Genomic DNA, 25287 nt, shown 5'->3' with positions numbered 1-25287 from the left:
GTTTTAACGAAGTTATAAGGGTTTTAAGTTTCCCCAAGGTTTTCGGTCAAATTATCGAATTTTGAAGGGGAATATGAGTGACCACAAAATAAGCTTATTTTTCAATTTAAACGTGTTTTAACGAAGTTATAAGCGATTTAAGTTTCTTTAAAGTTTTCGGTCAAAATATCGATTTTTGAGGGGGAATATGAGTGATCACAAAATAAGCTTATTTTTCAATTTAAACGTGTTTTAACGAAGTTATAAGCGATTTAAGTTTCTTCAAGGTTTTCGGCCAAAATATCGATTTTTGAGGGGGAATATGAGTGATCACAAAATAAGCTTATTTTTCAATTTAAACGTGTTTTAACGAAGTTATAAGGGTTTTAAGTTTCTTCAAGGTTTCGGCCAAAATATCGATTTTTGTAGGGAAATATGAGTGATCACAAAATAAGCTTATTTTTCAATTTAAACGTGTTTTAACGAAGTTATAAGGGTTTTAAGTTTCTTCATGGTTTTCGGCCAAAATATCGATTTTTGAAGGGGAATATGAGTGATCACAAAATAAGCTTATTTTTCAATTTAAACGTGTTTTAACGAAGTTATAAGGGTTTTAAGTTTCTTTAAAGTTTTCGGTCAAAATATCGATTTTTGTAAGGGAATATGAGTGATCACAAAATAAGCTTATTTTTCAATTTAAACGTGTTTTAACGAAGTTATAAGCGATTTAGGTTTCTTCAAGGTTTTCGGCCAAAATATCGATTTTTGAGGGGGAATATGAGTGATCACAAAATAAGCTTATTTTTCAATTTAAACGTGTTTTAACGAAGTTATAAGCGATTTAAGTTTCTTCAAGGTTTTCGGCCAAAATATCGATTTTTGAGGAGGTATATGAGTGATCACAAAATAAGCTCATTTTTCAATTTCAACGTGTTTTAACGAAGTTATAGGGGTTTTAAGTTTCTTCAAGGTTTTCGGTCAAAATATCGATTTTTGAGGGGGAATATGAGTGATCACAAAATAAGCTTATTTTTCAATTTAAACGTGTTTTAACGAAGTTATAAGGGTTTTAAGTTTCTTCAAGGTTTTTGGTCAAAATATCGATTTTTTAAGGGGAATATGAGTGATCACAAAATAAGCTTATTTTTCAATTTAAACGTGTTTTAACGAAGTTATAAGCGATTTAAGTTTCTTCAAGGTTTTCGGCCTAACCATCGATTTTTGAGGGGGAATATGAGTGATCACGAAATAAACTTATTTTTCAATTTAAACGTGTTTTAACGAAATTATAGGGGTTTTAAGTTTCTTTAAGGTTTTCGGTCAAAATATCGATTTCTGAAGGGGAATACGAGTGATCACACAATAAGCTTATTTTTCAATTTAAACGTGTTTTAACGAAGTTATAGGGGTTTCAAGTTTTTTCAAGGTTTTCGGTCAAAATATCGATTTTTGAGGGGGAATATGAGTGATCACAAAATAAGCTTATTTTTCAATTTAAACGTGTTTTAACTTAGTTATAAGCGATTTTAAGTTTCTTCAAGGTTTTCGGTCTAAATATCGATTTTTTTGGGGGGGAATATGAGTGATCACAAAATAAGCTTATTTTTCAATTTAATCGTGTTTTAACGAAGTTATAAGCGATTTAAGTTTCTTAAAGGTTTTCAGTCAAAATATCGAATTTTGAAGGGGAATATGAGTGACCACAAAATAAGCTTATTTTTCAATTTAAACGTGTTTTAACGAAGTTATAAGCGATTTAAGTTTCTTCAAGGTTTTCGGCCTAACCATCGATTTTTGAGGGGGAATATGAGTGATCACAAAATAAACTTATTTTTCAATTTAAACGTGTTTTAACGAAATTATAGGGGTTTTAAGTTTCTTCAAGGTTTTCGGTCAAAATATCGATTTCTGAAGGGGAATACGAGTGATCACAAAATAAGCTTATTTTTCAATTTAAACGTGTTTTAACGAAGTTATAGGGGTTTTAAGTTTCCCCAAGGTTTTCGGTCAAATTATCGAATTTTGAAGGGGAATATGAGTGACCACAAAATAAACTTATTTTTCAATTTAAACGTGTTTTAACGAAATTATAGGGGTTTTAAGTTTCTTCAAGGTTTTCGGTCAAAATATCGATTTCTGAAGGGGAATACGAGTGATCACAAAATAAGCTTATTTTTCAATTTAAACGTGTTTTAACGAAGTTATAAGCGATTTTAATTTCTTCAAGGTTTTCGGTCAAAATATCGATTTTTTGGGGGGGAATATGATTGATCACAAAATAAGCTTATTTTTCAATTTCAACGTGTTTTAACGAAGTTATAGGGGTTTTAAGTTTCTTCAAAGTTTTCGGTCAAAATATCGATTTCTGAAGGGGAATACGAGTGATCACACAATAAGCTTATTTTTCAATTTAAACGTGTTTCAACGAAGTTATAAGGGTTTTAAGTTTCTTCAAGGTTTCGGCCAAAATATCGAATTTCGAAGGGGAATATGAGTGACCACAAAATAAGCTTATTTTTCAATTTAAACGTGTTTTAACGAAGTTATAAGCGATTTAAGTTTCTTCAAGGTTTTCGGTCAAAATATCGTTTTTTGTGGGGGAATATGAATGATCACAAAATAAGCTTATTTTTCAATTTAAACGTGTTTTAATAAAGTTATAAGCGATTTAAATTTCTTAAAGGTTTTTGGTCAAAATATCGATTATTGAGGGGGAATATGAGTGATCACAAAATAAGCTTATTTTTCAATTTAAACGTGTTTTAACGAAGTTATAAAGGTTTTTAGTTTCTTCAAGGTTTTCGGTCAAAATATCGATTTTTGAAGGGGAATATGAGTGATCACAAAATAAGCTTATTTTTCAATTTGAACGTGTTTTAACGAAGTTATAAGGGTTTTAAGTTTCTTCATGGTTTTCGGCCAAAATATCGATTTTTGAAGGGGAATATGAGTGATCGCAAAATAAGCTTATTTTTCAATTTAAACGTGTTTTAACGAAGTTATTAGGGGTTTAAGTTTCTGCAGGGTTTTTGGTCAAAATATCGATTTTTGAAGGGGAATATGAGTGATCACAAAATAAGCTTATTTTTCAATTTAAACGTGTTTTAACGAAGTTATAGGAGTTTTAAGTTTCTTCGAGGTTTTTGGTCAAAATATCGAATTTTGAAGGGGAATATGAGTGATCACAAAATAAGGTTATTTTTCAATTTAATCGTGTTTTAACGAAGTTATAAGCGATTTAAGTTTCTTCAAGGTTTTCGGTCTAAACATCGATTTTTGAGGGGGAATATGTGTGATGACAAAATAAGCTCATTTTTCAGTTTAAACGTGTTTTAACGAAGTTATGAGGGTTTAAAGTTTTTTCAAGGTTTTTGGTCAAAATATCGATTTCTGAAGGGGAATATGAGTGATCACAAAATAAGCTTATTTTTCAATTTAAACGTGTTTTAACGAAGTTATAAGCGATTTTAATTTCTTCAAGGTTTTCGGTCTAAATATCGATTTTTGAAGGGGAATATGAGTGATTACAAAATAAGCTTATTTTTCAATTTAAACGTGTTTTAACGAAGTTATAAGCGATTTTAATTTCTTCAAGGTTTTCGGTCTAAATATCGATTTTTGAAGGGGAATATGAGTGATCACAAAATAAGCTTATTTTTCAATTTAAACGTGTTTTAACGAAGTTATAAGCGATTTAAGTTTCTTAAAGTTTTTTGGTTAAAAAATCGATTTTTGAAGGGGAATATGAGTGATCACAAAATAAGCTTATTTTTCAATTTAAACGTGTTTTAACGAAGTTATAAGCGATTTAAGTTTCTTCAAGGTTTTCGGTCTAAACATCGATTTTTGAGGGGGAATATGTGTGATGACAGTATAAGCTCATTTTTCAGTTTAAACGTGTTTTAACGAAGTTATAAGGGTTTTAAGTTTTTTCAAGGTTTTTGGTCAAAATATCGATTTCTGAAGGGGAATGTGAGTGATCACAAAATAAGCTTATTTTTCAATTTAAACGTGTTTTAACCAAGTTATAAGCGAATTAAGTTTCTTCAAGGTTTTCGGTCTAAACATCGATTTTTGAGGGGGAATATGAGTGATCACAAAATAACCTTATTTTTCAATTTAAATGTGTTGTAACGAAGTTGTAAGGGTTATAAGTTTCTTCAAGGTTTCGGTCAAAATATCGATTTTTGAAGGGGAATATGAGTGATCACAAAATAAGCTTATTTTTCAATTTAAACGTGTTTTAACGAAGTTATAAAGGTTTTTAGTTTCTTCAAGGTTTTCGGTCAAGATATAGATTTTTGAAGGGGAATATGAGTGATCACAAAATAAGCTTAATTTTCAATTTAAGCGTGTTTTAACGAAGTTATAAGCGATTTAAGTTTCTTCATGGTTTTCGGCCAAAATATCGATTTTTGAAGAGGAATATGAGTGATCACAAAATAAGCTTATTTTTCAATTTAAACGTGTTTTAATGAAGTTATAAGCGATTTAAGTTTCTTCAAAGTTTTCGGTCTAAATATCGAGTTTTGAAGGGGAATATGAGTGATCACAAAATAAGCTTAATTTTCAATTTAAGCGTGTTTTAACGAAGTTATAAGGGTTTTTAGTTTCCTCAAGGTTTTCGGTCAAAATATCGATTTTTGAAGGGGAATATGAGTGATCACAAAATAAGCTTATTTTTCAATTTAAACGTGTTTTAACGAAGTTATAAGCGTTTTAAGTTTCTTCAAGGTTTTCGGTCAAAATATCGATTTTTGAAGGGGAATATTAGTGGTCACAAAATAAGCTTATTTTTCAATTTATACGTGTTTTAACGATGTTATAAGGGTTTATAGTTTCTTCAAGGTTTTCGGTCAAAATATTGAAGGGGAATATGAGTGATCACGAAATAAGCTTATTTTTTTATTAAAACGTGTTTGAACGAAGTTATAAGCGATTTTAATTTCTTCTTTAGTAACTAACTAACTAAGTAATGAAACAATTCAAAATTCCTTGAAGAATTATGTATACAATATAAATGTGGCTGAAGGTTAGTAGATCAAATTTGTGGTTTTAAAAGGACTGTTTTGGATTTTAACAATGAATTTTTCAGAGAATTAGAAGCTTCAAGGAATTATTTTGCACACAATTAAAAACCTGTTGATTCATTTATCAATTTTATTTAGAACAAAAGCAGCAGGTTAAATATTATTGTTTTATACAGGTATGTTGTTTCCTGGATTTCCTGCTTTTGTTGAATCTATAACAACAAGAGCAAACGCTGAAGGTTTAATCAGTTTTTTTTTTTTTTTTTGTTGAAAGAAAACACGAGCCTGTAAGTTTAAAGCGATATTTCCTTTAGCTGTTTCTAAGTATTTCCTGTTTTTCAACTTTTGCTCTGATGTGGATATTATTTTGTATATTTAGCTATGGGTCATTGTATTCTTTCGCTTGAAATTTAAACAAAAAGTTTGCACGTGTTTTTAATTTTTCATGGTTTTTTCCCCCCGACAATATATTTCTTTTTTTGTAGTCACCTTTGACCTTTTGAGTTTAGAAAAACTAATACATTAAGAGAAAGTTTTTTTCTATGTTCACAAGCTCATTGAATTAAATACGCTTAAGTGAACATACATTTTTTTGACCAAAAAAAAAAAAGGAAAGAACAAATTATAAAATATACTTAAGTTGTGATATAAAAATAGGTCACAAAAATCTGTGTTTTGGTTGATGAATATTTTTAAATATTATTTTATTTTTTGTTTTAAATTATGAAATTTTTTAAATCATTACAAAACATGATGTATAAGAAGTATGGGATCGGTTTTTAACAAAAATTTCTGTATATAAAAGGATTAACTGGCGATAACACACAAATTGAGTTATTTTTTTCTCATAAGTTTTCATCATGAATAAAACATTTTTTAACTCTGAGTTCTTACTACCATATCTTTATAATAGTTAGTCGCCAGCAATTGTCGTTGTAAGAGAAAAAATCAAATTTTAATTTGAATTTACCCCAGAACATGATGCTGACGTGCTTTGTTAACAATTTTTCAAAAGGTAAATTAAATAGACTCTTGCAGTTGGAGTCTTTTGCAGCTCACCAGCAAAAGAACAATCAAACTTGAAACAGTGCAATAGAAAAGTAAATCCTTTTTTCACACATACATATGAAAACGCTTCCAGTCAGAGAGCTAAGTTTTTACTCTCTGCCTATCTGCTTATGTAGAACATTAATCTGATTTTAATACTTAATATTTTTCAGAATACTTTCGCTTTTGTACAGTTATCAACAAAAAGCTTTTGTGAAATAAAAATCTCACTATTTTAGTGCAGTGTATTTTGCAAACAATAAGAAATACATTGTTTTAGCGCTTGATGTACGCGTGAGTGTGTTTGCCATGTGACAACATAATATAAAGAAATTTAAGAACTCTATTTATACACTACAAATACAAATTTCTAATACACATTCACATAACAGTTAAAACCCAATAAACACTTTTTAATGGGCAATATCTTTTCGTTTAAATACAATTGCACAAAATAAAAATTTTATCCAATTTCAATACAAAATATCTCTCATCAACAAGCTGAATTTGAAAAAGCAAATTTCATTTAACAGAAGAATAGGAGGAAAGACAGATTGTAGTCAGAACTACATATACATCTTTACACTCTATTCATAACTATACTGTAACATATAACCAACACTACACTATAAACTATAGTCACGACTACGATTCCAACTACAGTCAAGATTACAGTCGAAAAAAAACTAACATCGATAGTCCTAGCCATTGTTTAATTGTAGTCTAGACTGCAGTCTAAAACTGTAGTCAAAACTATAGAATAACTTTTAGTCCGTACCAACGATAGTCTTATCCATTGTCTTATTATAGTCTACACTAGAGTCTAACTTATAGTCCAGTCCAGTCTATAGCCAACGCTATAGTTAAGACTAAAGTCACGATTAAACTGCGGAATATGTCTGAAATATAGTAAAGTCCATCGTCTACACTAAAGTCAAGACTTAGTCCACACTGTAATCAAGACTATAGTCTACACAATATGGTCAAGACTATAGTCTAGTCTATACTATAATCCAGACTATAGTCTACACTATAGCCCAGACTATAGTCTACACTATAGTCAATACTATAGTCTACACTATAGTCAATACTATACTATAGTCTATACTATAGTCAATACTATACTATAGTCTATACTATAGAATGAATTTTAGTCTCTACTATCGACTTTATAGTATAGGCAAGAATATAGTCTATAGTATTGGTACGACTACAGTCCATACTATAATCATGTCTATAGTCTGAACTATAGTCAGGACTTTAGTCAAGACTATAGTCTGAACTGTATTTAAGAATATAATCTGAACTATAGTCAAGACTATAATCTGAACTATAGTCAAGACTATAATCTGAACTATAGTCAAGACTATAATCTGAACTATAGTCAAGACTATAATCTGAACTATAGTCAAGACTATAGTCTGAACTATAGTCGGCACTATAGTCAAGACAATAGTCTGAACTATAGTCGACACTATAGTCAAGACTATAGTCAGGAATATAGTCAAGACTATAGCCTGAACTATAGTCAAGACTACAGCCTGAACTATAGTCAAGACTATAGTCAAGACTATAGTCTGAACTATAGTCAAGGCTTTAGTCTGAGCTATAGTCAAGACTATAGTCTGAACTATAGTCAAGACTATAGTCAAGAGTATAGTCTGAACTATAGTCTGCACTATAGTCAAAACTTACTATATGTTGCCTTGACTATAGTTTAAAGTATATAGTTTACGCTATAGTCAAGACTATAGTCTACATTATAATCAATACTATAGTCTCCTATATAGTCAAAACTATGGCCTACACTATAGTCAAGACTATAGTCTATACAATAGTCAAGAATATAGTCTGAACTATAGTCAAGACTATAGGCTGAACTATTGTCAGGACTATAGTCTGAACTATTGTCAAGATTACAGTCTGAACTATGGTCAGAACTATAGTCAAGACTATTGTCTGAACTGTAAACTAGACTATAGTCTGAACTACAGTCTGAACTATAGTCTAAACTATAGTCAAGACTATAGTCTGAACTATAGGCAAGACTATAGTCTGAACTATAGTCAAGACTATAGTCGAAACTGTAGTCTAAACTATAGTCTGAACTACAGTCAAAACTATAGTCTTAGTTAGTTTAGTGAAAACTGTAACCTGAGCATTAGTCAGGACTATACTCTGAACTATAGTCAATGCTATAGTCTACACTGTAAGCAAGACTATATTTTTAACTATATATGTAAGACTATAGTTTGAATTATAGTCAAGACTATAGGCTATAATATAGACATAAATATAGTCTGAATTATAGTCGAGACTATAATCTAAATTATAGTCAAGACTATAATCCGAACTATAGTCAAAACTATAGACCGAACTATAGTCAGTTCAGGTTATACAGCCTGCTCTATAGTCAAGACTATAATCTACACTATAATTAATATTATAGTCTACTATATAGTCAAAACTATGGTCTACACTATAGTCAAGACTATAGTCTATACGATAGTGAAGACTATACTCTGAGTTATTGTCAAGATTATAGTCTGAACTATGGTCTGAACTATAGTCAAGACTATAGTCTGAACTGTAGTCAAGATTATTGTCTGAACTAAAGTCAAGACTACAGTCTATACTTTTCTATTAAAATTTCTTCTCGATTACAAAATGTGATACTATATCACCTCTCATATTACTCCAAAAATGTTCCTTGGGTAATACACCACCATCCCTTACATGCCTTCACATTTGTGGAAAATTAATTTTGTTTTCGTCTTTATGACACATGCGGATTGTTATCACTCTTAAAACAAGTCCTGATAATTTGACAATGACAAATACACGTATTCCACATTGCCAAGCGATACGTTAAACATAAAACTAAAATAAAATGATTAATTAACATTATTTAGTTTATTTGTCGTTTTGATGCTTGATGCGTTGTTGTACAAGTATTTTAAGTTGTCATTAAACTAATACTTACACTACTCTGTTATATTTACTATATAGTAGCATTTTGTATAGTATTTATTTTGTTTGAATTATTAAATCATTTACTATGTGTTGTTGACAGATGAGAAAATTTGTTCAGGCCGAAAGGACATTTATAAATTATGCTGGTAGTGGAAAAAAAGAGATCTTAAAGTGAAATAAATTTAAAGAATTTACGTAAATTTGAGTTTTGAAAACTGTGAGAATTTGGTCTAAATTATGGAAGGGAAAATATCGGAATATTGTTTTATATAAGTATATAGCTTAGACTATGGACTAAACTTTTGTCTTCTCACAACTCACCTTTTTCATAAACGTCATCACATTTGTTGGCAACATTTTGTTGTAAGTTGTTATTTCTTTGTTGTTTTGAATTAGTTTAAATATATTTTGTTGTTTAATACAAATTAAAGTATCACTTTAATAATAATTTTAATTTGCAAATTGTTTTCTTTTAATTTTAAATTAAATTCTTTATTTTATTTTTTAAATTATTATTAATTACAACATGTTTTACTTTGAAAGAAAAGGGATTAAATATTGTCACGTTTTTTATTTTTTATTTTATTTGATTTTTTATGTTTAATTTCTTCATTTTCTTGTCGTTTTATAGTGGATTTTACTTTTTTCTTAGTTTTTGTTAATTTTTTTTTAATTAACAACTTTTTTTTGCTTTTCCTAATATCTCGTTCGTTTTTGTGTATTTAGTTTTAGAGCTTTCTTTTAATTTCTTGTTACTTTAGTTTGTTTGTTGAATAAAATTTTTAGTTTTCTTTTCCTTTTAAATCATTTTTTCCAGGCAAAGACCATTTTGTTGGCATTTTCTTGTTTGTTTTTCTTTTCTAAGTTGCTTTTAAAGGGATTTGTGTAAATCTGCAAATAGAAGATAGAATTTTTCGTATGAGATAGTGTTTAATTAATTAAAATGTTTTTGGAATTAAAGAAAAAAAATCAAAAGATAAATATTTAAACAAATTTTCTTTTAAAGATATATTTTTTAAATTTTTTACTATTTAAACTAAGGCTACAATATTGTCAAGTTGAATATGAACCTATATAGTCTAAACTATAAACTATACATAGTCTATGCTATAGTCATAGCAGCAGCCTAAACAATAGTAAAGTCTATAGTATTAACTATTGCTAAAACGTTTAGACAACTACTATATAGTCAAGATTAAAATCTGTATTATAAAATTTAACTCAACTATTGTCTAAATGAATCTAAGAATAGGTCAAAGAAAGCCTCGCAATTCCCAAAAATTAAATCGAAAGTCTCAAAAATTGTATTTTTTATCATTAATAACATAGGCTCCAAATTTCTTTCGGGTCTGAGAAAAGTTTTTGAGGATAAATAGGAAATACCTTAAGGCTTCCAGAAATTTATTCAGTTTTCTGATCCCAGATCAAGAAAGAACACGTTTTTTATAACAAAAACTTTTTTGAAAAACATAAAAAATATATTATGTACCTGTACGTATGAGTAACATTTGTATGAGTTTCATTATAAATAGCATTCATACGTAGCGGAGTCAAATGATGTTTAATATTCAACAGACTAGAGTCTAAATTACTGAAAAAACGTGAAACAATAGTCAAAACCATAATACTCTTATATTATCTGTTCTCCCTGCGTATACTTAATATTCAATTCCAGTAATATTTTTTAACATCAGTCATACGTCCTGATGTTCAATGAAATATACATATTATTAGATGTTTCTTAATGTTTCTGTGGTTTTATATACTTTTTTAAAGGAAAGAAAATTCCATATTATAGAAAATATCTAAAGTACCATCACAATGTATAATGAAAAATTATGCTCAGTATTATAGAAATTTAAATTTGAAGAACAAAAAAGTTAGAAAAATATCCTTATATGTTAAATTTTATATGAAGTAATAATTAGCAAAATTATTTAATTGTATGTGTTTCAGCTTCATATTATGGAACATTCAAAAAGTACCAAATATCAGTCTCTTACAAACTCTCTTTTATTTATTTATTTTCAAGAAACTTAATATATGTTTCAAGGTTATACGAAAAAATTCTTCAAAATTCAAAAAGTCCCATTTGAAAACATACTAAAGAGTCACTTGCTATAGATTTTAATTATTTTTCTATGTTCGATATTAAAAAAAATGGAAAAAGTAACATTTGATGAGCGAAAATCTACATAAAAGTTGCCTCCTTATATATTCTTATTCAATCTGGTATACCCTTCACCTTCGTGAGAAGGGTGTATGTAAGTTTATCATTCCATTTGTAATTTCTATAAAACCCTATGTGGAATATATATATTCAGAGTCCTTATAGATAACGGAGTTGATTAAGCTATGTCCGTCCGTCTGTCTGTTTGTTAAAATCAATTTTCTGAAGACGCCAGATATCTTTGGGGACCAAATCTTTAATAATTCTGTCAGTTATGCTTTCGATAAGTGTTCTACTTAAAATCAGCAAAATCGGTTAATAAATAACGTAGATATGAGCAAAAATCTGAGACAACCTTTAAAAATTTCTTAGAAATTTATTTTTTGGTGCATTTTTAGACAAAATAAACAACAACACACAGCATCATACGGTAAATTTTGTTCTTATACTTGCTTGTTTATATAAACACAAAGCAGGCCAAGAACAACACATTACGAAAGAACTTTTGTGTTGTTATTGGCTTGAACCATGTAACTAAGTACATATGTAGAGCGCGTACTTAGTAAATGAGAACCTATAAAAGGGAACTTTTTGGACCTTTTTCCTTCTTCAAAAAGTATTTTTGAAAGTACCTAAAAACATAAAATAAATCAAATAAAGTAAATGCAAAACTCAAAAATGGGAATTTTTGGTACTTTTTCGTTCTTCAAAAGGTACTAATTGAATTTTTTATAATATGATCCTAGAAACATTAAATTGATAGCAATATATTGTTACAGTGACCATAGTATAGTTGTAGTAACCATCGCGAATCATGTTTTTTCTCTGCGTGTAGTTTTCTCCAAAAAAGGACTGATTTTTTATACCCTATTGTTCTTTAATGGAACGATTTTAATCATTTTAAATAAGCTTTGTCCTTCGGGTTAAAATAAGAGCTTGTGCCAAATTTCATCAATTTATCTTGAAATTTTCGATCTGTAGCGTGAGCACAAGGTTTGCATGGGCACAGACTTGTGGTCTTTTTGTGTGAGCTTATTTGACGACTCACCACCACCACCCTTTGTGTATCTTACACGCGGGTGAAAATTTTTGTAAATTGTTCTGCCGGTCCATTTACAAGCACTTTGCTCAAGTACTCGAGCTATATAATCTCTGGCCATTGCTGCATCTTTGCTTAACTTCCGAGATTCAAAAACATCACCACAAGGTTTGCATGGACACAGACGGTTTAGTGATCTTTTTTGTAACAAAAAAACATCACTTCCGTTTACAACCACGCAAATGGAATGGACTCTGTTTGAGTCGGCAACAGCAGCTAGAGGCATATTCGATAAACCAAAATAAGAATTCATCAAATAAGACCAGGGCTTTGTTCTTACTCACCGAGAACTCGCTGTAGTGAATCTGGCATGAACAGAGTTTTCCCTGAACATACCTGGACATGGAAAGAAAATTCAATGTTATAACTTGTATAAGATACCTTATATCCATCACCATTCAACCAAGAACACTTCTCATTCATTCGACACACCCATAGAGAACAACATCCGACATACACACTCTAAGTATACGGCCGGGTAAGATTATTATACCCATATATTCATCCTATATCATATACACTTAATACCAACTCATTTCCAACGCTTAGTCCCACAGTCACTCCTCTGTGGAGTATCTGTTGACTTCGGCAACAGCACCGAACTTGTCCCAAATTACAGATTTCAACGTCAGTCTTTTAACCGACATTCTCTTCCCGTGAATTTGGATACTACAATCACCACGTGCACCCCAAAGGGACCTCTATAATAACCGGGACAAGACAAAGTCCGAAACTGTGCCTTGCGAGCTACCAGTTCCCCTGGTACCAGATTATGTGGTTCATCTCCATGTCAAATCATTCCAAGATAAGGCCGAGGATACATTTGATCATATCCAGTGTATAGTCCCGGCAGACTAGAGGTACCGGTAGCACTTCTTTTCCCCGGGATTGCAATCACACCAAGATGTGGTCTAACATCAAGGTAACATGCCCCCGGGATGTCAAAAACACACAAACGCATAATACCCTTGCCACTATAGTGCTATAGGGTATGCAATTACAACTATGTGCTATCAAAATTTCATGATTCTATTATGTCTTTTTCCACCACTACGTATACTTATTATTTAACTCCTTTAACAATTATAATATCAAGCATACGCCCTGATGTTCTAGGAAAAATATATTAATTTACATTTTTATTATTTTATTTACTTTAACATTATGTCAATAATATTTGTATTTGTTTATAACTTTATGTTTTTAGTATTATTAAATATTAGTTCTTTTCAATAGTTTTATAAAGAAAAATGGCTTTAAGCCTAAAATATTCTGGAAAAAATTTTGCTGAGTATTTTTTTATTGAAAACAAATATTGTTTAAATATTTATTTATTTAAATATTATTATAAATTTCTTATTTTAAACTGAATTTAAGCTTTGAAAACAAACAGAACCTTTCTATAGGTTAGTGGATGTCTTTATGAAAGCGATTTTTATCTAGTAGTTAGATTATTTAAACTTATCTTTCTCTAAACCAAATGCTGACATCTGTAAACATTTGTCGATGTTATTTAAATAAGATTTATGCAAATATCCACATACATTTATTTACACAAATTTCAAATATATTTTCAAAAAAAAAGTAGACATGTAAAACTTACAACTTAGAAGTGATATTTACTAGAATTTTATATTTTAATGTAACAGGAAAACATTTATTTTCTGTAGAAAAGAAAAAACATCAAATATCATTACCTTTTTATGTTGCTATAAAAAAAAAATATGTATGTGAGTATAAAAAACATTTTCCTTTGTTGTCACACTTACACTCTTGCAGTCGACAACATATTAAGCAGTGATGGGCACTAAGAATATTAAAGAATGTATGTTTGTGTATAAAAATCTACAGCAAACTCTTTTCTATTAAAGCACACAACTTAAAGCTTTCTACTCTTGCAATGTTTCGTTTCTGCCCTTATTTATAGCTTTTAGAAAAATGCCCTTAACTGTTATATATTTATATATTATAATCATAAGTAAATGTAAACTTTTAAATGTTTATATTCAAATGCATGTGTGTGTTTACAAACTAAGATGTATACAATTGTTTGCATTTGTACATACACTTAAAATTTGTTTATCTTATTTTAAACATTCATCTAAATATGACTGACAGTTTTTTTTAGAAAAACAAAAAATTTCCCTATACCCAGGATTAGGGAAAGTTTTATGGTTAGGAAATATGTATATACTTATATTTCTATATAAAAATTTCCATCATTATTTTACAATATGCTTCCTTCCATTCATTGTCCTTGATATAGTTTTTTTTTCATCATTTAATCAACTGTGCTTCTCATGAGGGCAGAAATAATGAGCAGAAACATTTTTTTTACAAACAACAGAACAGAGTCAGTTCGTTATTTTTTAATTTGACTGGTCTTAAGTTTTAATTAAATTATTTATGCTTTACAAACTTGCAGTTTTTTTTATTTAATTATTATTATTTAAATTATATGCTTGTAACAGCTTTTGATAATTTAATAATTTCAAATTTGTATCTCTGGTTTGACTCACGAATTTGTTGCAAGATAATTAATGCCAACAAAGCTTTATACCGATGTTCCTGATTGTACTGTTAACATACAAATATCGAAAACAACCTACTATTCCTTAAAGTATCCCGTATACTACCTTTTTATTGGAATACCACTCAGCCATTGAAAATCTTTATTTAAGTACAATATGTTCAAACTAATTTACAGCAATATGTTCGAAATGGCGAAATCCAAACGGCGAAATCGTTAAAAAATTTTGTTAGAATGTTTTTGGTCTGAAATACGATTTTTAGTGCATTGTGAAAATCACATGTCAAGCAATTTTTTAAATAATTTTCTCTATACGTTAAATCTAACAACAATTTCGATAAAATTTACACTACAAGTGGAAAGTTTACATTGTGAAATTACACTCATATTATTAACGACACCTGTACGTATACGCTTTAATGATTTATTGTTATTCCAAATATTAAGTATACGCTTAATTTAGAGCAGCACTTAAAAAATATTTTATATTTTTATACCCACCATCAAAAAAGATGGGGGGTATATTGATTTTGTCATTCCGTTTGTAACACATCGAAATATTGGTCAGAGACCCACAAAAGTATATATATTCTGGGTCCTCATTAAATTCTAAGACGATCTAGACATGTCTGTCCGTCTGTCCGTCTGTCCGTCCGTCCGTCTGTCTGTCTGTCTGTCTGTTGAAAGCACGATAGAGTCCGAATGGAAAGAGCTAGAGGCTTGAAATTTCACATAAATATTTCTTATAGGTAAGGTTTGTTTGGTATTGAAAATGGGCAATATCGGTCCACGTTTTCGGATAGCCCCCATACAAGTGGGCCCTAGAAAAGCAGCTTTAACAGCCATAACTTGTTTAAAAATACGAATATAGCGATGAAATTCGACATAAGTAAGTTTCTTGTGATCCAAAATCACTGTGCAAAATTTTATGAGGATCGGTCCATAATTGACCCTACCCCCCATATAAGGTCCCCTTCAGAAAATGACTGCAACGCTCATTAATGACTTAAAAATACGAGTGTAGCGATGAAATTCGACACAAATAAATTTTATACGAACCAAATTCTGTCTACCAAATTTTATGAGGATCGACCCATAATTGACCCTACCCCCCCCCCCCCCCATATAATGTCCCCTTCAGAAAATTACTTTAACGCTTATAACTGGCCTAAAAATACGAATATATAGATGAAATTAGACATAAGTAAGTTTCATTCGAGTCAAACGAGGTTTGATGGTGGGTATATAAGATTCGGCATAGCCGAATATAACACTCTTACTTGTTTAACAGTTTTCTTTGCGATTTTGATCATGAAAATTAAGTGATTTTATATGTTTTTGTACTTTGTGACAAGAGTTACAACTTTACCTCAGAGAGTAGATCAAAATTGCGAACGATTTACTAAGTATGAGTCTGAGAAAATGATGACTTTTTGCAAAAAAGAAACCGAGGCTCCCAATCTTTAGGGCCCTTTTAGAAAATGGATTGACTTTGGGTAAAACTGGGAGACACGGGTCTTTTCTGGTCTTTTATCAAGTAGTGATGTCTCTTAGTTAGTTAGTTAGTTAGTTAGTTAGTTAGTTAGTTAGTTAGTTAGTTAGTTAGTTAGTTAGTTAGTTAGTTAGTTAGTAGTTAGTTAGTTAGTTAGTTAGTTAGTTAGTTAGTTAGTTAGTTGTTCGTTTTAGTTCGTTCGTTAGTTCGTTCGTTGTTAGTTAGTTAGTTCGTTAGTTCGTTCGTTCGTTCGTTCGTTCGTTCGTTCGTTCGTTCGTTCGTTCGTTCGTTTCGTTCGTTCGTTCGTTCGTTCGTTTCGTTCGTTCGTTCGTTTCGTTCGTTCGTTAGTCGTTCGTTCGTTCGTTTCGTTCGTCGTTCGTTCGTTCGTTCGTTGTTCGTTCGTTCGTTCGTTCGTTCGTTTCGTTCGTTCGTCGTTCGTTCGTTTCGTTCGTTCGTTCGTTCGTTCGTTCGTTTTTCTTTCGTTCGTTTTCGTTCGTTCGTTCGTTCGTTCGTTCGTTCGTTCGTTCGTTTTTTCGTTCGTTCTTCGTTCGTTCGTTCGTTCGTTTCGTTCGTTCTCGTTCGTTCGTTCGTTCGTTCGTTTCGTTTCGTTCGTTCGTTCTTGTTCGTTCGTTCGTTCGTTCGTTCGTTCGTTCGTTCGTTCGTTCGTTCGTTCGTTCGTTCGTTCGTTCGTTCGTTCGTTCGTTGTTCGTTCGTTCGTTCGTTCGTTCGTTCTCGTTCGTTCGTTCGTTCGTCGTTCGTTTCGTTCGTTCGTTCGTTCGTTCGTTCGTTCGTTCGTTCGTTCGTTAGTTCGTTCGTTCGTTCGTTCGTTCGTTCGTTCGTTCGTTCGTTCGTTCTCGTTCGTTCGTTTCGTTTCGTTCGTTCGTTCGTTCGTTCGTTCGTTCGTTCGTTTTCGTTCGTTCGTTCGTTTCGTTCGTTCGTTCGTTCGTTCGTTCGTTTCGTTTTCGTTCTTCGTTTCGTTCGTTCGTTTCGTTCGTTCGTTCGTTCGTTCGTTCGTTTCGTTCGTTCGTCTTTCGTTCGTTCGTTTCGTTCGTTCGTTCGTTCGTTCGTTTCGTTCGTTCGTTCGTTCGTTTTTCGTTCGTTCGTTCGTTCGTTTGTTCGTTCGTTGTTAGTTAGTTCGTTCGTTGTTCTTCGTTTTCGTTCGTTCGTTCGTTCGTTCGTTTCGTTTCGTTCGTTCGTTCGTTCGTTCGTTCGTTCGTTCGTTCGTTCGTTGTTCGTTAGTTCGTTCGTTCGTTCGTTCTTTCGTTCGTTCGTTCGTTAGTTCGTTCGTTTCGTTCGTTCGTTCGTTCGTTCGTTCTTCGTTCGTTCGTTCGTTCGTTCGTTCGTTTTTCGTTCGTTCGTTCGTTCGTTCGTTCGTCGTTCGTTTGTTCGTTAGTTTTAGTTTCGTTCGTTCTTTCGTTCGTTCGTTTCGTTAGTTGTCGTTCGTTCGTTCGTTCTTTTTGTTCGTTCGTTCGTTCGTTCGTTCTTTCGTTAGTTAGTTCGTTGTTCGTTTCGTTGTTCGTTCGTTTCGTTCGTTCGTTAGTTCGTTTTCGTTTTCGTTCGTTCGTTCTTCGTTCGTTCGTTTCGTTCGTTAGTTCGTTCGTTCGTTAGTTCGTTTAGTTAGTTAGTTCGTTTCGTTCGTTAGTTCGTTGTTAGTTAGTTCGTTCGTTAGTTCGTTGTTCGTTCGTTAGTTCTTCGTTAGTTAGTAGTTAGTTAGTTCGTTAGTTAGTTGTTAGTTGTTAGTTAGTTAGTTAGTTAGTTCGTTAGTTGTTAGTTATTTTGACGTTCTATGCGAAACGTGTTTTTTGAGTTATGCCAGTCTTGTAGTAAATAAACGATATGTTTGTAGTTCAGATACTTTCTTTGTCAAAATTAATAGTTTCCTCAACCATATTTCCTGACAACCAATTGCACTATTGTGCAAATTTTACGCAATTTGTTGGTTTAATATGACGACATTAGTGAAGTAATTTATATTATATTTTTTATTAGTATTTTTCTTGTATATAAAATTAATATCATACTATGTTAACCACAAAATCAACAAGTTTTTTTCTTCATTTAGAGTCTTGACATTTCATGTTACGATAAAGACTTACAAATATTTTGACAATAAATCATGAAAACTGAGACCAGTGTAAAGGTGAAGGTGCGTTAATAAAACATTGTTTGTATGTATGTGTGTTGTAAATATACATATTTACTTTAACCACAACACATTTTCTCACATTAATTTGTGTATTAAATTATTTTCTTAAAACACGACAGTCAAACAGCTAGCCAACTAATAAAATAAAGAAAAGATCACTCGCTCTCTTTTACCCGGGCGACATTTTACGTGACTAAAAACCGTTTAGAATTTGTTATTTTATTTATATTCTTAGAAACCTAGAGTGTTTTTTAGTACTAGAATACAAAATATAGACTTGAATTATTATACAATTTAAACTGTTTTAGAATTACTTAGAAGAACAAGCAAAATTAAGATTTAATTGACCAAAAAGACTTCCTCTCATGATACTTTTGCTTTCTGAGGGTCTAGTCCTTTTTTTTTGCTTTTTTTTGCCGGCCACCAAAAATACACGCACTTGAAAAAGAAAATTAAATTTATTTATTTTATTCCTTTGTTGCTGCTGCGTGTTTACGAGCAGTAGTAGTGTGAATAATATGCCCCATGGTCTCACTGGGTTTAACAGGAGCAAGGAGGGATAATATAAAAATTGAGATGCACGACGTCGTTAAGAAAATTTTCATGTTTTTGTGCCATTAATTTAATATTCAATATTACAGGGAAATGAGCATTGTATTGCCTTCCATCAAATCTAATTTATGTTTTTAGTTTGGTTTTTTTTTTTCTTCTTTCGTTTTATATTTTATTGGTTGATTTTATCACTCACGTTTGTTAGTGAAAAGTGTTAATTTTAAATAAATTTATTTAGGTTTTACATGAATACCAATAAAATGAAGCAATCGTGATGAAATTCGTAGAAAAATTTAATTGTTTTGATGTAAAAGTTTTATTGAAACTGTTTACAAGTCATTTCTCAAAAAGTTCGTGTTGGATGAAAAACCGTTTAATCTTCTTATTCTTTTCATAAGGACTTGAATTGGTGTGTATAACCCAGCCACTAGTCCATAACAAAACTAATTAAACAATTTGCAAAACATTTGCTATGAAGTCTCGAAAACTTTTTTACATTTATGTTTAAAATAAATCTACAAATAAAGTTTCTGTATTTAACATGTTTTAAATTTAATAAGTTTTTAACAAACTTTATTAAATTTTACAATTCTTAAACATTTTACTAAATGTTAAAAAGGGTAACTATTTATATATGTATATAAAACCCCATATTAAAGTGTGAACAAAAGAAATATCAATAAAAAAATTTTACAATAATCCACAAAAGTATCTTAAGAGCAGAACTAAAAGTATATTTGTGTTGAGTCATATAAAACAATGATATGAACATAAAATTTCATTTGCCAACTGTCAACTGAAATGATGCACAAATAATGAACTCAAATCTTTAAATACAAATACGAAGGGGATTTTTTCTTCTTTTTTGTGAAAAATACAAAAATCAAATAAAAGCAAAAGTTATAAACTTTAACATGTTGCTCACAGTTCAAATACTCATAAAAACAACACATACATACATATTATATACATATAGATGAGATAATATAAAAATGGTGTTATAGTGTTTAAAATAACAATATGTTTGGCAACAAGGACATGATATTTGCCAGTCAATATTGTTGCACTATGAAAAAATATAGACTAGACCATAGACTTTTCTATAGACTAGACCATAGACTTTTCTATAGACTAGACTATAGTCTTTTCTATAGATTAGACTATAGTCTTGACTATAGATTAGACTCTAGACTTGACTATAGATTAGACTACATATTAGATTATAGTCCTGACAATAGATTAGACTACAGATTAGACAATAGTCTTGACTACAGATTAGACTATAGTCTTGACTATAGATTAGACTTTAGTTATGACTATACATTAGACTATAGTCTTGATTATAGATTAGAATAGTCTTGACATTATATTAGACTATAGTCTTGACTATAGATTAAACTTTAGTTTGGACTATAGATTAGGCCATAGTCGTGACTATAGATTAGACTTTAGTTTTGACTATAGATTAGACTATATTCTTGACTATAGATTAGACTATAGTCTTGACTATGGATTAGACTATAGTCTTGACTATAGAGTAGATTATAGTCTTAACTGTAGATTAGACTATAGTCTTGACTATAGATTCTACTATAGACTTGACTATAGATTAGACTATAGTTTTGACTATAGATTAAACTATAGTCTTGACTATAGATTAAACTATAGTCTTGACTATAGATTAAACTATAGTCTTGACTATAGATTAAACTATAGTCTTCACTACAGATTAGACTATAGTCTTGACTATAGATTAGACTGTAGTCTTGACTATAGATTAGACTATAGTCTTGACTACAGATTAGACTATTGGCTTGACTATAGATTAGACTATAGTCTTGACTATAAATTAGACTATAGTCTTGACTTTACATTAGACTAAAGCGTGGACTATATTTTAAACTATAGTCTGGACTATAGATTAGACTATAGTCTTGACTATAGATTTAACTATACAAATACAAATAATTTTTTGGTTTATTTTCTATTTAACCAAAAAAAGGTATCTCAGAAAAATCGTTTAATTTTTATAATAACTTGTTTCCCAAAATTTCTCTAATTTATTGTATTTTTAAATTGTTTCAAAAATCTGTTACTTCTAGTTACTTAACAGCTGTCTGCGTGAAGAGACAGTCTAACAACCCATTAAAATTCATGTTTTATAATATTTATCTGGCGTCTAGGTGTGTTTAAATTAACAGAGTTAATAAAAATTTACCAAATAGCTAAAAAGAAAATTTAATAAAGAGTAACAACATTTTTCAAACATAAATACACGTTTTTCTCTATCTGTCTTAATTCAAGGTCTATTAGCGAAGCAGTGATGGGCAACATACATGTGCACTTGCTAAAAAAAAAATGTAAGGCTTATGTGTAAGCTTTGCTTGAAACATTAGTTATTTAACGGTTTTAAGCTAGAGATTTGACTATAGATAAGACTATAATAAAGTCTTGACTATAGATTAGACTATAGTCTTGACTGTAGATTTGACTATAAATTAGACTAAAGTCATGACTATAGGTTAGATTATAGTCTCGACTATAGTTTTGACAATAGATTTAACTATAGATTTGACTATAGATTAAACTTTAGAATGGACTATAGATTAAACTATAGTCTTGACTATATATTAGACTATATTCTTGACTATAGATTAGACTATAGTCTTGACTATAGATTAGACTATAGTCTTGACTATAGATTAGACTATAATCTTGACTATAGACTAGACTATGGTCTTGACTATAGATTAGACTATACTCTTGACTATAGATTAGACTACAGTCTTGACTATAGATTTGACTATAGTCTTGACTAGAGATTAGACTAAAGTCTTTACTATAGATTAGACTGTAGTCTTGACTATAGATTTAACTATAGATTTGACTATAGAATAAACTATAGAATGGACTATAGATTAAACTATAGTCTTGACTATAGATTATACTATATTCTTGACTATAGATTAGATTATATTCTTGGCTATAGATTAGACTACAGTCTTGAGTATAGTCTTGACTATAGATTGAACTATATTCTTGACTATGGATTAGACTATAGTCTTGACAATAGATTAGATTATAGTCTTAACTATAGATTAGACTATAGTCTTGACTATAGATTATGCTATAGAATTGACTATAGATTAAGCTATAGTCTTGTCTATAGTCTAGTATATAGACCATAGACTAGACCATAGTCTTTTCTATAGATTAGACTATAGTCTTGACTACAGATTAGACTCTAGACTTGACTATAGATTAGACTATACTCTTGACTATACATTAGACTATACTCTTGACTATACATTAGACTACATATTAGACTATAGTCCTGACTATAGATTAGACTATAGATTAGACAATAGTCTTGACTACAGATTAGACTATAGTCTTGACTATAGATTAGACTTTAGTTTTGACTATAGATTAGACTATAGTCATGACTATAGATTAGACTATATTCTTGACTATAGTTTAGACTATAGTCTTGACTATAGTTTGACTCTAGTCTTGACTATAGTTTAAACTCTAGTCTTGTCTATAGTTTAGAGTTTAGACTATAGTCTTGACAATAGCTTATGCTGACTATGGTTTGAGCTATGGGCTTTAGTATAGTCTAGATTATAATATTGCTTTGACTATGATTTAGCCTATAAACTTGATTTTAAATAAGATTATTCCCATGACCATAGCTTAGTCTCTAGCCGCGACTACATTTAGACTATCGTATTGACTATAGTGGAGGAGACTATATAATGTACTTATACACTTCTAGCTTTTAACTATCGGCTTAGGCTCCCTTACATAGCAATTGACTAATCGGTCTTAGCTGCATTAGACTAAAGAAGTGGGTAAGCTGCCATACAAAAAAAAAAAACACAAACAATATGCCCTTAAAATAAGCGAAGAAGCTTCAAAACAACTCCAGCCCTTTTTTGTAGTATTGTGGCATAGACAGTGTTATTAGAATAATTTCATTTCAAATGAATTTAATTAGAAAATCCAAACACGTACACAACAATTTTTTTTTGCCACAACCAGCTTACTTTCTCTAGTAAATAAAAACGATTTTTTTAAGAACATATTTTATTTTTTTAAGTAGCAAATTGTAGGCGTGTAGAATTAAGGTTCTACTTGTATAAGTAATTTACTGTAGACTAAAGGTAGCAATTGCTGCTGTTTGGTGTACATACATACATATGATTTCATACAAATTAATAAGCTTGACATGACATAATGACAACAACTACAATTGTTGTATGTACTGTACTGTCTCATTTAAAATTATTTTCTATAATGAAAATTTATTTTTACCTTGGGTATTTTATTAAAAAGGAGTATTTCGTATATTATTTACTGCTGCTGTTTTTAGTCGTTTTTTTTTTTTTTTTTGTATTGAGTTAGCAGTTTCTTGTTGTGAGTGTGTGTAAGTTTGAATTGTAAAAGGATTTCAATTGTTTTGTACATATGTATGTGTTTATATGATTGTAACATGTTTAAGAATCAATATGAAGCAACAGATTTATTTTGTTTGCTCTTTCTATTCTGATTACAAAATCAAGGTTTCTATTGAGTGTAATTGAAAATCATATGGTATACCTTAAGTGTAGCATATTTATGGGGAGTGTGTTAAATAAATGTACGTGTTTGAAGAATGTACAATTTGGTACAATTGTTCAGTTAAAGAGATTTTTCGGTACTTTTCAGGAATTTTATATAAATGGTTCTAAATTTGGTACTTAAGATAGCTAACAGAAAGTACATTTTACAATATCTTTGGTACTATGTTCTATTGGCGCTAGAAAATATACTTAACCATCAATAGGATGAAGATCATAGCATGAAAATAATGTCTGATGCTAAACTAAATAAAAAGCATATTGCAAGAATTTTATTTATAAACCACTTACACAACAACATATTCATACCCACACATATGAAATATTCATTTAAGGGTGTTTCTTAGCAAATGTGTGTGTGTTTGTGTGATTTCTAAAAATTTAAATATCTAGAAAAATCAAACAAGAAAAAGAAGGAGAAAAATTGTTATTCAAGATTTCATTGGTAATTTTGGTTTCACACAAAACGATACATGCTATTTGACATTTTAATTAACTTTAAGTACGATGAAATTAAGACGATAATAACAAGTATTTATATGCATTGCTTTTGTATTTGGTGTTGTAGTTGTTGTTATTCCTGGTATTGACACATCAAATACACGCGCTTATATGGATGTAGCTACAACCCATTTCTGTCTGTGTGTTAACATATTTATAATTAAAGATTTGTTTATTTTTTCGAAAGATGTTATTCAAAGAAAATTTTAATATTAACATTACAGACAAAACAAATCATTCCAACAGTTTTTCTGTTCAACAGTTTTTACATAAAACTTGCAGCTTTAAGTTTAAGGGAAATTTTATTAGAATTTTCTTGGAAGCATGTAGGAGACTCTATTTATTCGTATTATTTCAAAACAACTAACTAACTAACTAACTAACTAACTAACTAACTAACTAACTAACTAACTAACTAACTAACTAACTACTAACTAACTAACTAACTAACTAACTAACTAACTAACTAACTAACTAACTAACTAACTAACTAACTAACTAACTAACTAACTAACTAACTAACTAACTAACTAACTAACTAACTACTAACTACTAACTAACTAACTAACTAACTAACTAACTAACTAACTAACTAACTAACTAACTAACTAACTAACTAACTAACTAACTAACTAACTAACTAACTAACTAACTAACTAACTAACTAACTAACTAACTAACTAACTAACTAACTAACTAACTAACTAACTAACTAACTAACTAACTAACTAACTAACTAACTAACTAACTAACTAACTAACTAACTAACTAACTAACTAACTAACTAACTAACTAACTAACTAACTAACTAACTAACTAACTAACTAACTAACTAACTAACTAACTAACTAACTAACTAACTAACTAACTAACTAACTAACTAACTAACTAACTAACTAACTAACTAACTAACTAACTAACTAACTAACTAACTACTAACTAACTAACTAACTAACTAACTAACTAACTAACTAACTACTAACTAACTAACTAACTAACTAACTAACTAACTAACTACTAACTACTAACTAACTAACTAACTAACTAACTAACTAACTAACTAACTAACTAACTAACTAACTAACTAACTAACTAACTAACTAACTAACTAACTAACTAACTAACTAACTAACTAACTAACTAACT

At 30.1% G+C, this 25287-nt stretch overlaps 1 protein-coding gene across 1 annotated transcript in view; it reads right to left on the bottom strand.

Moving 5' to 3' along the window:
* LOC119604650 (regulating synaptic membrane exocytosis protein 1) overlaps positions 1–25287 on the bottom strand; it is a 204606-nt gene that overhangs the window by 107659 nt on the left and 71660 nt on the right. Inside the window, 1 exon segment of the mRNA XM_037957411.1 lies at positions 9351–9920. Within this exon segment, the coding sequence (XP_037813339.1) occupies positions 9351–9386 (36 nt within the window). The 5' untranslated portion in view covers positions 9387–9920.

The sequence above is a fragment of the Lucilia sericata genome, unplaced genomic scaffold (genome assembly GCF_015586225.1).
Source record: "Lucilia sericata isolate MDLA Ls3-8-SP2 unplaced genomic scaffold, ASM1558622v1 Contig000413F_arrow, whole genome shotgun sequence".
Taxonomy (NCBI): domain Eukaryota; kingdom Metazoa; phylum Arthropoda; class Insecta; order Diptera; family Calliphoridae; genus Lucilia; species Lucilia sericata.
Note: the sequence above shows the minus strand (reverse complement) of the source record. Positions and strands in the feature narration are given on the sequence as shown.